The sequence below is a fragment of the Suricata suricatta genome, chromosome 8 (genome assembly GCF_006229205.1).
Source record: "Suricata suricatta isolate VVHF042 chromosome 8, meerkat_22Aug2017_6uvM2_HiC, whole genome shotgun sequence".
Taxonomy (NCBI): Eukaryota; Metazoa; Chordata; class Mammalia; order Carnivora; family Herpestidae; genus Suricata; species Suricata suricatta.
In genome coordinates, this window is record NC_043707.1 from 14424450 (window position 1) to 14438056 (window position 13607).

Below are 13607 nucleotides of genomic sequence, written 5' to 3' on the forward strand. Positions count from 1 at the left end.
AGCCAAAACATGGAAAGAGCCTAAATGTCCATCACCTGATGAGTGGATCAAGAAGATGTGGTATATATACAATGGAGTACTACACGGCAATGAGAAAGAATGAAATCTGGCCCTTTGTAGGAAAGTGGATGAACCTTGAGGGTGTCATGCTAAGCGAAATAAGTCAGGCAGAGAAGGACAGATACCATATGTTTGCACTCATAGGTCTAACAGGAGACCAGGAGAAACCTAATGGAGGACCAGGGGGAGGGGAAGAGGGAAAGAGAGTTGGGGAGAGAGAGGGACGCAAAACTTGAGAGACTATTGAATGCTGAGAACGAACTGAGGGATGAAGGGGAAGGGGGGGAAGAGGTGGAGGTGATGGGGGAGGGTGCTTGTGGGGAAGAGCACTGGGTGTTGTATGGAAACTAATTTGACTCTAAACTACTTTAAAAAAAAATAAACATCCCTCAAATCTCAGTGCCTTATAACCATCAAATGTTAATTCTTGCCCCTTTTTATGTCAGCTGCATATCACTTTTGGCTCTGCTCCATGTCCTTTTTCATTCTGGGACCCCGGCTGAAGGAAGAGCCCCCTCCTTCACTCTCACGACAGAGGGAGAAGGGCAGTGGCCCATCCATGCAGTGCAAACATCACTTCTGCTCACGTTTCATTGGCTGATGCAAGTCCATGGCCAAGCCCAAGAGCAGTGCTACAGGGAAGTCGACACCACCCCCAGGCAGAAACTGCAAGGTGAATCACAGAGTAGAGATGCACTATTCTTTTTTTCCCAGAGAAAAGAGTAATAACTGAGACCAATAACACAATGTACTCAGAGCTTGATGAGGGTGTTTTCTTCCCTACCTGTTGACAGCAGTGGGTTACAGCGTATCTTCTGATGACTCCCCTCCTATTTGAGGATCTGAAATCATCCTCTTTGGTGTGGTAGAGTCCTGACTCAGCCAGCCAATCCGAAACAAGGAAGTTATTTGCTATCATACTGAGAACAAGAAAAGTTTCACTTTTATTTTGACTAAAAAGAATTGGTCAGATTCATTTGCAAAAAGAAATCATACACAAGCCCAAGGAACAAAAGTGCCCTGCTGCCTATCTGGTCTCATGTCTCAGGGGAGAAGGCTCATGAAAGACATCATTAAAGCTGAGATGCTCAATGAAACAAAGATGGTGTTTTAGAAAAGAAATGCTTACTTTGGGTGAAATGTCTTTTCAGCTAATTTCAACCCTTGGACAAAAGAAAAAAAAGGAAAAGAAAAAAAAATCTACAATACTTCCATGTCGATGAAAGGTATCTTATGACCAAAAGCTGAGGTGAAAACAAAAGTGTCACCATGCCATTTGAGGACAAGCACCAGCCAGCTGCATGATGGTCTGTTTGCGTGAAGGTTAATAACCCGAAGGGAAATGTTCATGCCTTCTAAATGGCACAGGAAATAGCATGCATGTTGCACTAAAGATCATAATTAAAAGGTGGCAGGGCAGAAAATTTGCTGTTATGTCCCGTTGGAAGGAAAAAAATCTTTTAATTTTATTTTGTCTTATAGATGGGTAACTTCAGAGGCTAGGAGTCTCCTGAGGATAGTAAGTCATCTTTGCTCTTTCTATTAGCATTTGTCTTCAAATAGGAAGGAAGGAGAGCTGTTTCCTGAATTCAGGACACATTGGGAAGCATAAATCTGCTCTGTGCCTCTTTCCAGCTGGAAGTTTGGCATGTGGGTGGCCCTTTTCCCTGCGGCACACAGTCCTGCTTCCTTCCTTTCTTCCTGTCGTTTCTAGGTGACCCTTTGGGAACAAGCCCAGGGAGCCTGTGCGAGGCAGCATGGGCTCCAGTCCGAGCTCTGCCATGTATTAGTTGGGGTATTAGTTTCCCATAGCTGCTTAATAAATCACCACAAAACTGGGGACTCAGAATAACACAGGTGTCTTCTCTTACAGTTCTGGGGGTGAGAAGTCCAAAACAAATTCCTCCTATTGCCTCTAGAGGAGAATCTGTTTTCTTGCCTTCTCTGGTTTCTGGAGGCTTCCTGTACTTTGGAGGGCTCATGGCTTCTTCTTTACCTCACTCTGACTTCTGGTGTCCATAGTCACATCGACTTCTCTGGTGGCATCTCTGTGTGCATCCCTCTCGCAAGGATCCTTGGGACTGCGTCATTGGCTCACTCAGATAATCTAGGATAATCTCAAAATCCTTACCCTAATTACCTCTACAAAGTTCCTTTTGCCACATAAGGGGACATATCTGTTCACGAGTCTGGGGATTGAATGAGGACATCTTGGGGAGCTGTTATGTTGCCTGCCACAGTCGGGGGACCTGGAAATAATCCCTTCACCAGCCGTGCTCCTCCCTTCTGTTACTTGGGGATGACATTGCACGGTTGCCATGAGGTCTAAGATGGTATCAGAGTGTTTCGTCACAAGCAACAGAAATTTAAAGGCTACTTAAGGAAAAGGGTATATACTGCAAGAAAAAAAAAAGATAACTCACAAACGTGAAGGAAAAGGTAAGGACCTGGCCCCAGAAAGCAGGTGTAGCACAGACCCATGTTTTCTAGATGACAGTGCCTGGATTAACCCTGTAGCCTCTGCCGGCCCACTCAAGATTCACATTCTAGGGAAAGAGCATCTGCTTGCCTAAGCTTGACGGCCAGGTACATTTCTCGGTCACTGGAGGGCGAGATGCTGTGACCCACATTCCACCCCCTCCCCACCCATCAGCACAGGGAGCTGGAGCTGTCAAAGCAAAATCTGAGGGCTAATTCCACAAGAAGGGGGAGGGTCTGATGAGCAGATAAAAATTAAAGATATCCATTGCAGAGGGCTCATAGGAGTTCTCCAAAGAACGATCGCTTTTATTTTATCCTTAATCTGAGAAGAATGGCCGCCTCTACTTTAGTAAGATGAAACATGGATGGCAGAATAACCAAGCAAGAGAAACACCAAATATCTGCTCTGCCACTGATAAATCCTGACATTAAAGAAAGTTCTCTGTTTTCTTATCTATAATAATACTCATTCATTCAAAAGTACGCGCTGAATGCCTTCTCTTTCCCAGGTACTTTTCTAGGTACTGTAGATAAAGGGGAGAAGAAGAGAAAGTCTTGGCCTCCATAGAATTTACATTTTAGTAGGAAGATAATAGCGAAGCTAACAAATAAGCATATTGCATAATGTAAAGAAGACCCAAGTCCTCTGAGGAAAAATAAAGCAGTGTAAGTGGACAGAGCATTCATCCAGCATCTCACTCTGGGGTGAGAGCTGCCGCTGTTTAGAGAAGCCACGGACGGTGCACTTCTTTAAAGAGGAAACATTTGCACAGAGGCCTGGAAGCCAGCCTTACAAAGATCAGAGGAAGAATGTTCCAGGCGGAGAGAACAGCCACCTGGAACATTGAGATAGGAGCAAAGGGCCTTGAGATAGGAACAGACTTGGCTAGTGAGACAAGAAGATGGGGGAGGCCAAGAGTGGGGAGGCAAGTAAGCCAGGGCTGTAGGAGAGGATGTGCCCAGGTTGGGTGGGCCTTTGGGAACCATGGTAAAAAGTATGCTTTTACCTTTTTTCTTCTGAGCGTGATAGAAAACTATTGGAGTGTTTTTAGAAGATCAAGGGAATCTGATTTATCTTTTTAAAAAAGATCTTTCTGGGGACGCTTGGGTTGTTCAGTTGGGATTAAGGCCTGACTCTTGATTTCTGCTCAGGTCATGATCTCACAGTTTGTGAGATCAAGCCCCGTGTCCAGCTCTGTGCTGACAGTGTGGAGCCTGCTTGGGATTCTTCTCTCCCTCTCTCTCTGCTCCTCCCTCTGCCAAAATAAATAAATACACATTTAAAAATAAATAAATAAGGGGCATTCACTTTCGAATGTCCCCTCTCTGAGAGCTTTCCTACCATTCTTCCTTTCTTACCTTATATGCTAATAAACTTTTGCCTGCTGCTCAAAAAATAAGTAAGTAAATAAATAAAAAAACAAAAAGATCACTCTGGTGATTGGTGGGGGAGTTGACTTCAGTCAACTCTAACAATGCAAGCAGCCAGTAGGAAGGCTGCAGTAGGCAGGAGATGATGGCACCTCGGAGTTTGGGGGGCCAGAATAGTTTGAATTTAGTATATTTTGATGTTGGAACCAAGAAGGCCTGTTGATGGATTGGATGTGTGGTGAGAGAGAAGTCAGGCATGGCTCAGAGATTTCAGGCCTAAGCAACTGGCTGAACAGGGAGCAAGTTACTGAAATGGAATGGCAGAAATTAGAGTTCTGTTTTTAAAATTTAATGGCTTTATGGAAAAAAATCACAAGTTTTGGGAGATAAAAATAAGAAGGTTTCTCCCCCCCTCCCCCGCCCCCAACTAACCCACTGTATCACGGTGGATCTCCCTTCTGTCTGGGAGGCAGCCATTCAAATAAATTTTTGACCAAATTCCATAACTCCCTGGTCACTCTCTGTTTTTAGATGGTCCCATTTCACTGTTTGGATTCATCCTGTTTAGTTTTAAATATTTTGTCCTCAGTTTTATCCTGGATATAAATCACATCTTCCCCCCTTTCCCTGTCAGTGATTCAGGGGCCCTGAACTTGGAAGGTAGACAAATTCCCTCTCTATTTTCATTAGCCTCTAACTGAAATTTAGCCTCACTTTTAATTATGAACATGGGCAACAGGCCTCAGAAGAGGCCATGGTACCTATGTCTTTGTTACTAATAGCAATCAGCTTTTTTCACATCTCAATATAGTAGTTACAGAGGTCTTGAAATATCATTTACATATTTCATTTCTTCTAAATTACAGTAATTAATTGACCTGTCATTAGGTCTTCTTATTTACTGCATACTCTAGGAGCACATATGTTATTATATCACCTCCTGGGTTTTTTTTTTTTTAATTTATTTTGAGAGAGAGAGAACACATGCACACACATGGGCAGGGGAGGAGCAGAGGGAGAATCCCAAGTAGGCTCCAGGCCATCAGCGCAGAGGCCATTGTGGGGCCGGAACTCACAAACTACAAGATCATGACCAAGAGTTGGACACTTAATGGACTGAGCCACCCAGGCGACCCACCACCTGTTTTTTTTGTTGCTGTTTTTTTTTTTTTAGTATTTTGAAAACTATTTTGCAATATAATTGGTTTGCTTTGAAATCTTATATATTTACTTTCATATTTTAAAAATGTATTACTGAGGGGGTGCCTGCATGTCAGTAAATCGAGTGTCCGACTCTTGGTTTCAACTCAGGTCATGATCTCAGGGTTGTGGAATTGCGCCCCATGTCAGAGTGCTTGAAATTCTCACTCTCTCCCTCTGCATCTCTACCCGACTTGTGTGCTCTCTCCCACTCTGTCTCTAAAATTAAAAAAAAAAAATTATGTATAAAAGAAATCCAAACCACCAGCATAAAAAGGGATCCATGACAAACCAAGTTAAGACCCCCTGCCAGAGCTTTGGAAGCCCTGAAGAGGGAGGTGGTCTGCTCTTCCCGTATACCCCCCTTGCCCAGGCTCACCCTCTGGAGGGGGAGGATGGAGATTGGGAAGGAGGCAGGTCTCCTTCAGGTTTTCATTGAGTCACATTAAAGAAAACGTAATCCATTACAAAGAGACTAAGTAACACACAATCTGGACACGTTTATCAAAACACATCAAGTATCACAACCCTTTCAACACGGTTATACCTTACAGGGTGGGCACCTGGCCTTGTCACATTGTTGGGAGAGCCCTGCTGGCTAGACCCATGTGCAACTCCCAGTGATGGGAACGGGAACATGGGAATTGGTTCTGTGTGTAAGTCAGGAGAGTGAGTGAGCCTGATGCCAGGTAACACCTGCCCCTCAGTCTCTCAGGGTGGTTAGTGCGGGGACAAAAGCCCGATCACATCCTAGTAACCATGGTTTCTGACCGCACTCTCAGGCCACTAGAGAGTAATGCAGCTGGCTCTACCCTACTGATTTTCAGAGTTGTTGCTGACATCTTAGAAAAGAATCCTATGAGATTCTGTCCTAATGGCTGGTCACCATATATCTGGATGCATCATTCCAGCTAACTTCTATTGTACTTCTTCCAAATATTTAAAGTTTATTACCCAATACTGATGATGCCCCAAACACAGAGTGTTTGGGAAACTGGTTAAGGCCAAGGGCAGGGACTGAATGATGTCTTTTGCTGGATATGATGGCTATGTGTTATCAAATACTTAGACCCTTGAAAGGCTTTATAAATGATGGTTGATTTAGGGCCTGTGTCATTCTGTAAAAGGCTTTGCATCAGGGCTGTGCTTCTATGTTCCAAGAAAACAACTTAATCTCTTACCTAATGAAAAGTGGATAGAATGTGGATTCCACGATTCGAGTTTCAATATAAAGCAAGCCTTTCTGCTTTCTGTTTTATTCTGTTTTAATGCCTCTTTGGGATGGTCCCTCTTGTTTTAGAACTGGATGCAGAAAGTAACAAAGACAAACTTTCTAGATTCCCTTGTATAGTTTGAAAGCGTGTGGTATCTCTCTTAGGTCCTGCACATCTTTTACTTAGCACCCATAAAAGGGGAAAGAATTGTGTGTGTGTTTATGCATACACACAGAATCAGAAGAATAAATTCATGTTCTTTCTCAGAATTATAATATCGATTCTTATGATTGAAATATATTTGATTCACATTTAAGGAAAAAAGGAGGGGTGCCTGGGTGGCTCAGTCAGTTAAGCATCCGACTTCGGCTCAGGTCATGATCTCACGGTTCATGGGTTCGAGCCCCGTGTCAGGCTCTGTGCTGACAGCTAGCTCAGAGCCTGGAGCCTGTCTTCAGATCCTGTGATTCCTTCTCTCTCTGACCCTTCCCTGCTCACACTGTCTCTCTCTCTCTCTCTCAAAAATAAATAAAAAACTAAAAAAAAAAAGTTAAAAAGAAAAAAAGGAAAAGGACATCACATATGAGCATAACCAGTAAGACAAGTCTTGGAAACATACTCTCTGGTGCTGTTTTGCCTGTTGAAACACGCAAACCTGTCTGCTCTGGGGATGTCCGACGTAAACCCTTGAGGAGGGAGCCTGGCCTCCTCCTCCGGTGATCGACATGCTGCCTCCTCCCCCTCCCCCCAGTTCCCCAATGTTGAGAGGTTGCCTCTACTCGATCTCTATTTTTATTTGACCCAAAGCCAGTTGCACTGATTCCAAAAGAGAGAAAAGGACCTGACATGGCTTCTATCCCTTCACGCTGGCCTGCTGAAATGATTGATAATTCCCAGGCACTATACTCTGAAGATTAAGTCCTTTCCATTTGGCTCTCTCTTACTTATTCTTGCTTTGGGAGCTAGACAGCACCCCATTATTTAGCCATGAAAGCAGGGATGTCACTAAAGGTGGCCTCATATTACTGCTTCAAGGCCTATTAGAAATCTCATTTTGCTTTTTGGAGATTCATTGTCATGCAAAGCGGTTCAGGGTTTCATTACTGGTGAAAGCCCTTTGTTGGGCTGGCCCAGCCTGTTGTCCCCAGATTTGCAGGTCTCCTTTCCTACTGCTATTCCAAAGCAGGAATACTGTTACTTTGAAGATTTCATGACATCAGTAGAGAAAAACATACTTAAGGCAGGGAAATTGCTGCTGAACAGAAAGGCGCCATCAAATCTCCCCTCCGATACAAGTGACAAACTCCACTTTGTTTTCCCGTCCTGACATGAGATTTCCCTGCGGAGCGTCAGACAAATGAATACCTGCCAAGTTATTACTGTAAGAATTAATGAAGAGGGCATTTTCTATGATTATGGCTCTTTTTCTCCTTCTCCAGTTTTTCCTTCTAGGCAAATGACCGTGTTTTCTTCTATTAAACATGGGCAGCTGCGAAACCCTGAATTCACGTCCGTGACCTTGTGAGCTGTCTCCTCTTTCCTTTTAGGCCACTCCCTATGATTCCTGGGCCAAAAGATTCTCAGCAGTAAATGGTCGATGACCTTGACTTCACACCTCTGTGCTTCAGTTTCTTTGTTTTAAAAGAAGAATAACCACAGCTCGTTATTAATATTGTGAGGATTTAACGAAATAATGTATGGAAAGTGCTTAGGACACTGTGCCAGGCAAAGAGCTTATCCCACAAACATTTATCAAGTGCCCACTAAATGGTGTCATTTCTCCCTGGCTTTCGCTTCTCTGATCCTGGAATGATTCCTAAGTGCGGGGACTGCCACGAGGCGCAGACATGGGCCTGGTGTCTGCCCGCCTGGAGCTCTCGGTCCGGTTGAGGAATAGGGTATTAATTAGATAACCACAAAGATTTGTATCTCCAAATTGGGCCAAGGACTCGGAAGGAAAATTACACAGAGCTCCACTGGGTCCTAACCTAAACAAAACATCTTTCCATCACATTTGAATGGAGATCAGAAGAAAGAATAAGAGTGCACCAGGAGGAAGAATTGTCAGCGTCTTCACCCCGAACCTTAGGTTTTGAGCAAGTTAGGAAAAGGTGCTGCGACCCAAGGGCAAATGTGGCCTTAGGCCATGAGCATGGCTTAGTGGACAGAGCATGGGCTGGGTTTCAGTGCCCTCTGGCCCGTCTCTTGGGTGTCCTTAATCAGCAACATGCACAGCTGGACACACTGTCCCTGGCTGGAGGTAGGAGGCAATCGGAGGCAGAGGAAAGTCAGGGTCTGCAAAGACCTGGGTGGGAGGGCACTTTGGAAGAGATGAAAGGGGCCAGCATGGCAGGGGCACGAAAAGCCAGGCTGAGAGGAAGGAAGTCCAGAAAGCTCTCAGTAAATATCCGCTATTAATATTAGTCTCATAAATCTATTGCCAGCACATCAAGGTCTCCTTAGAAACACCAAGGTCTCTCTAGAAGCCATTGATTTTTAACTAGTGGAGAACTGCTTCAGGGATGTGATTTGTTGGTGTCACACAACTGTGACTTAAAGAATAAGGACAGTGGATGCATAGAGATGTTTGATGTGGAAAGCAGGGAGCCGATGGCCTCCGGTGGCAGACCTCCAGCAAGATATGAATGCTCCACTGCAGCCCAGAAAGACAGATATTGGTTAAAAGATGTGAAAAACAAAAACAGAACCAAAAAATAAAAATAAGCCACCACATCATGCAAATGAAAAAGGAAACAGAACATTAAGGAAAGGTTTCTAACAATGCTGTCATTTTGAGGGCATAGTTAGTTCTCCAAAGAGGTAGAAGAATCTCCTTTACTTGGTCTCCTCAAAAGGACCTGCCCAGTCCAAGACCCAGAACCTGGCAACAGCACTGTGCTCCCTGGAAATGGTCTTAATACCCCAAAGGCTCTTCCCGGCTTTGATTTCTTTGATTCTGGAATAATTTAAAAGCACGTGTGTTCATTCAGACAAATAAACTGTATCAAGGGTGGGTTGTTGTTGTTGTTTTTAAGTCAGAGTTTAGAGGGGAAATAAAACCACACATCCTGGAGAATCACACATTTTTGCCACTTAGCTTTGCATTCTGTGCCAAGCTAGGCATCTGCAAGTGTTGCCAGTTGAGGTCTGGTGTCAGCAGAGTACTACTCTGAGGGAAGCCTGGGCTTTGGGATTGGATGAGTCTGGGCTCAGATCCTACACCTACAAGCTGTGTGACCTTGGGTAGCTTAGTCAACCTCTCTGCACAATGGGAGTTATAAACTCAAATGATGGCTGTCATTAGGGAGAGCTCTGAGGCCAGGGCACTTAGGAACCCCTCACATGCAAAGTCATTTCTGGGGTTCCTGCCTTGAGAGTAGCTCCGTGACCCCATCCTTCCAGAAGTTCATTTGTTTGCATTAGATTTAAAAGGCTTAACTTGGCTGTTCAGTGGAGCTGTGTTTTAGAGAAACATTAGGAACCAGAATTAAGTCATACTTATTAGATCTTGTCAGGAGTTAGTATCTCTATGAAACTTTTAGGGAAAAAAGAAAAGAGCATTTAGCCATGATTCTAAAATATGGTATCTATGATCAAAAATCCCATCACAATCTGCACAATCCAACAAGAGCAAATGGTATCGACTGACCCAGCACTTGACATATTTTATTGCCTATTAAGATGTAGTAGCAGAACTTAAAAATATGCTTGAATTTTGAGCGCCTGGGTGGCTCAATCAGTTAAGCGGCTGACTTTGGCTCAGGTCATGATCTCACGGTTCATGGGTTTGAGCCCCATGTCGGCCTCTGTGCTGACAGCTCAGAGCCTGGAGCCCGCTTCAGATTCTGTGTCTCCCTCTCTGCCCCTCCCCCGCTCATGCACAAGCACATGTGCGCTCTCTCTCTTTCTTTCTCTCAAAAAATATTTTTTTTAAATAATAAAACAGTCTTATAAAAATATGCTTGAATTTAAGCCACATTAAACTGGAATGTGCACACAACTTCTCAGAGATAAATGCCAACATTTTGCTTTCAGGAGAGATGAACTATTTCATTTCCCTTCCATAGGAAGTTGGAAAAAGAGGCCTTTATTAAGTGTCAGTCATAATGCTGTATTTAAAAGTCACCCCTGCTGTTTCTCTTGTTTTCTGTCTACACAGCCTTTATGTAGGTGGCACCTTTAGGACTAACTTGCAGCTTTAGCAACCCGAGCCTTTCAAAGCAGAGCAGGCTAACAGTAATTTAAGATTTTGCTGGTTAAAAGCAAAACAAAACAAAATCCATCTCCGATTTTAAAATAAAATATGCTAACTCAAGCCTAAACTTTTCTAGCAAAAATGACATTGTTGCTTTCTAAGAATGGCAATGGATGAGGCACTTAATCAGAGAGGCCATTATGTTGTCAAAGGCCTTGCCGGAGCTGAAGGATGGATTCTTAGGGGCATGTGACCATTTTCTTGCTTTCCAGCCCCCGGCCGGCCATCCCGCTCTCGCTCCTGCTGACAGAAGAGGAGGCAGCGCTCCTCATTCAGTCCTTCTGGAGAGCCTATCTGGTAAGAGTCATGTGCAATTATGGCGTTTGGCCTGGCGGGGAATTTTTGTGATGCGGTGTGCCCAAGGGAAGACTGTTAGATGAATCTGAAACAGGGGGTATGATAGCTAACATCCAACCTCAGAAATAGGATTCTCTGTAAAATACATCTCAAAGAATGATTTAGTATCTTTACCAAAGCTTATTTTGCAATTATCATTAAAGTTACCCTACAGCCGTTCAGTGTTATGTTGACTAGCCTGTATTACCTAAAAAATAATATTATTTACATACAGAGAGCAATACATGTTCGTTTTAGGAAAAAAATAGAAAATTCAGATTGTTCAGTTAGAGCAAATAAAAATATTTGAGTCACTGAAGCTGATACCCCAAAATAATCATTGTTGACGTTTCGGTATAAAACTTTGCAAACCTTAAAACTCTTAATGGATGGGTGAAACAGGTGAAGCGGATTAAGAGTACACTTACCTTGACCAATGAGTCATGTATGGAACTATCAAACTGCTATATTGCATACCTGAAACTCACATAATACTATATGTTAATGGGACTTAAAATTTTGTTTAGTAAATAAATGAAAAATATGAAATTTGAAAAATCTTAGAAGACAAAAATAACACATGGACATTTATCATATGCTAGAAATAGCCTTTTCTTTTGAAACTTATCTTTTCTAGCCATTTTCCTATTGGTTATTCCTAGTTTATCATTACTATAATAAATGCTGGGATACATATCTTTGTGCAGCCATCTTTGCACAATTGTCTGGTTGTTTTTATAGGACAAATTCTAGAAGTGGAATTTCTGGGTCAGAAGGTTTCTAAAGCTCCTGACCCGTATTGTCATGTGGCCGTTCTGAAGGATGTACTTTGAAAAATTCTTACCAGATATACATGTGAGAGTGGCGTGTGTAGCTTGTGCCAAAAAGCCTGCATCCTCTCTGATTTTTTGGCCGAGCATCAATGTTAAGAAGCTTCCAGTAAACATGAAGCTCCCATTCTTGGTAGAAGTGTGTTTCTACCCAAGTGTGAGTGTTAAACATCACTGGAACGAGTTTAGATTTGATTTCAGAGGTGGGAAACATCACCACAGAGCAAGGTCTCAGTGGGTTTACATGGAGGCCAAATATCGCCATGCGGATGCTCTCCTCACAGCTGTTGTAGGAGGGGACGGAGCCTGAGGTGAACATGCCAGCAGACGGTTGTTCATGGAGAAATTAGATTAATTCTAATGAGATACAATTAATAAATCAATAAGCAAAATATTTGTTAAATGTTAAATGGGACTGCCCTTTATTATAAGCGGCTTACAGTTTCAGGCAATATTGTCCAGTGAACCCATGGGTCAAAGTCAAGTGTGAAGATTAAATAATAGACTTGTACATTATAAAGAGCAATTTGTTCCCAAAGAGTTAAAAACCAGTTATAAAACCCTGTGTGATGTGCCATGATTTAGATATAGTTCTTGACTACATAGGTTTTGAGCATTTCATACATATTTTATAAATATGGTCTTTGTTCTTCTGTAATTGAACATCGGCAGATTAGTTTTAAGTCCAGTGATGTCCTATCAAGATGGAAAGATTCCTGGCTTCCACATGCTTTTTGAGTTCCCCCTTTGTCGTCAGTGTATTTCATTTGTGAGCCTTGTGCCTGTTACACTAGAATTAACAGTCTTACTTTTCTATTTTCCGATCCTTTTAATGAAACAGTAAGAGCAAAATGCAATAAAATAGTGATTTCCAGATTTCGTTTCTTTAAAACAGCAAAGCCCTTTCTTCAGATCATACTCAGAAGCCTGGAATGTAATCAGTAAATCAGTAAAAGGGGATGTTCTGTCTCTGATTCTCCAAAGCTCAGTCGATTAAGCGTCCAACTCTTAGATTCAACTGAGGTCATGATCTAATGGTTCATGGGTTTGAGCCCCATATCTGGGGCTGACACTGTGGAGCCTTCTTGGGATTCTCTCTCTCCCTCTCTTTCTGACCCTGCCCCACTCACATGCTCACTCTCTCTCTCAAAAGAAATAAACTTAAGAAAAAAACCATGGCTGAATATTATGGGAAAAAATACAAAGCAAGGCATTTTATTCCTTTTAACCATGTGTTCGTCTGACACAAATTCTTGATTTGGGGCCTGGTTTTGTGAATAACAGTGAAGCATCCTATGACCAGAAAAAGGGATTTTCAGGAATTCGTGAAGTGATCCCTCAGAGCCGGCAATCATACAAACTCTCTTTCCTTACACACTCCCGTGTACTTTCACTGCACTTAGCACAAAGGTCTTACAATTAATGAAAGCCTTTACTTGTACTTTCTCAAATACCATGAAGGAAAAATATAGTCTCCTGCAAAAATGTTTTGTATGATAAAATACACATAACATGAAATTTACCATTTTGGAGCGCCCAGGTGGCTGAGTTGGTTAAGCATCAAACTCTTGATTTTGGCTCAGGTCATGATCTCAGGGTCATGAGATCGAGCCCTGCATCAGGCTCCACACTGCACATAGAACATGCTTGAGATTCTCTCTCTTTCTGTCTCTCTCACCCCATCCCCCGCTCATTCTTGCTCTCTCTCTAAAAACAAACAAATGAATAAATTTCTAAAAACTATAAAAAGAGAAACATCATTTTAACCATTTTTGGTTGTAGAGTTCAGTGACGTTAAGCACATTCACACTCTTGTGCAGCCGTCACCACCTTCCATCTCCAGAACTGTTTTCATCATTT

The 13607-nt window shown here is 42.7% G+C and overlaps 1 protein-coding gene across 1 annotated transcript in view; it reads left to right on the forward strand.

The window, feature by feature from the left end:
• Positions 1 to 13607, forward strand: part of IQCK (IQ motif containing K) — a 113112-nt gene that overhangs the window by 44116 nt on the left and 55389 nt on the right. Inside the window, exon 7 of the mRNA XM_029947604.1 lies at positions 10794 to 10878. Coding sequence (XP_029803464.1) covers positions 10794 to 10878 — 85 coding nt within the window. The remainder of the gene's footprint in view (positions 1 to 10793; positions 10879 to 13607) is intronic.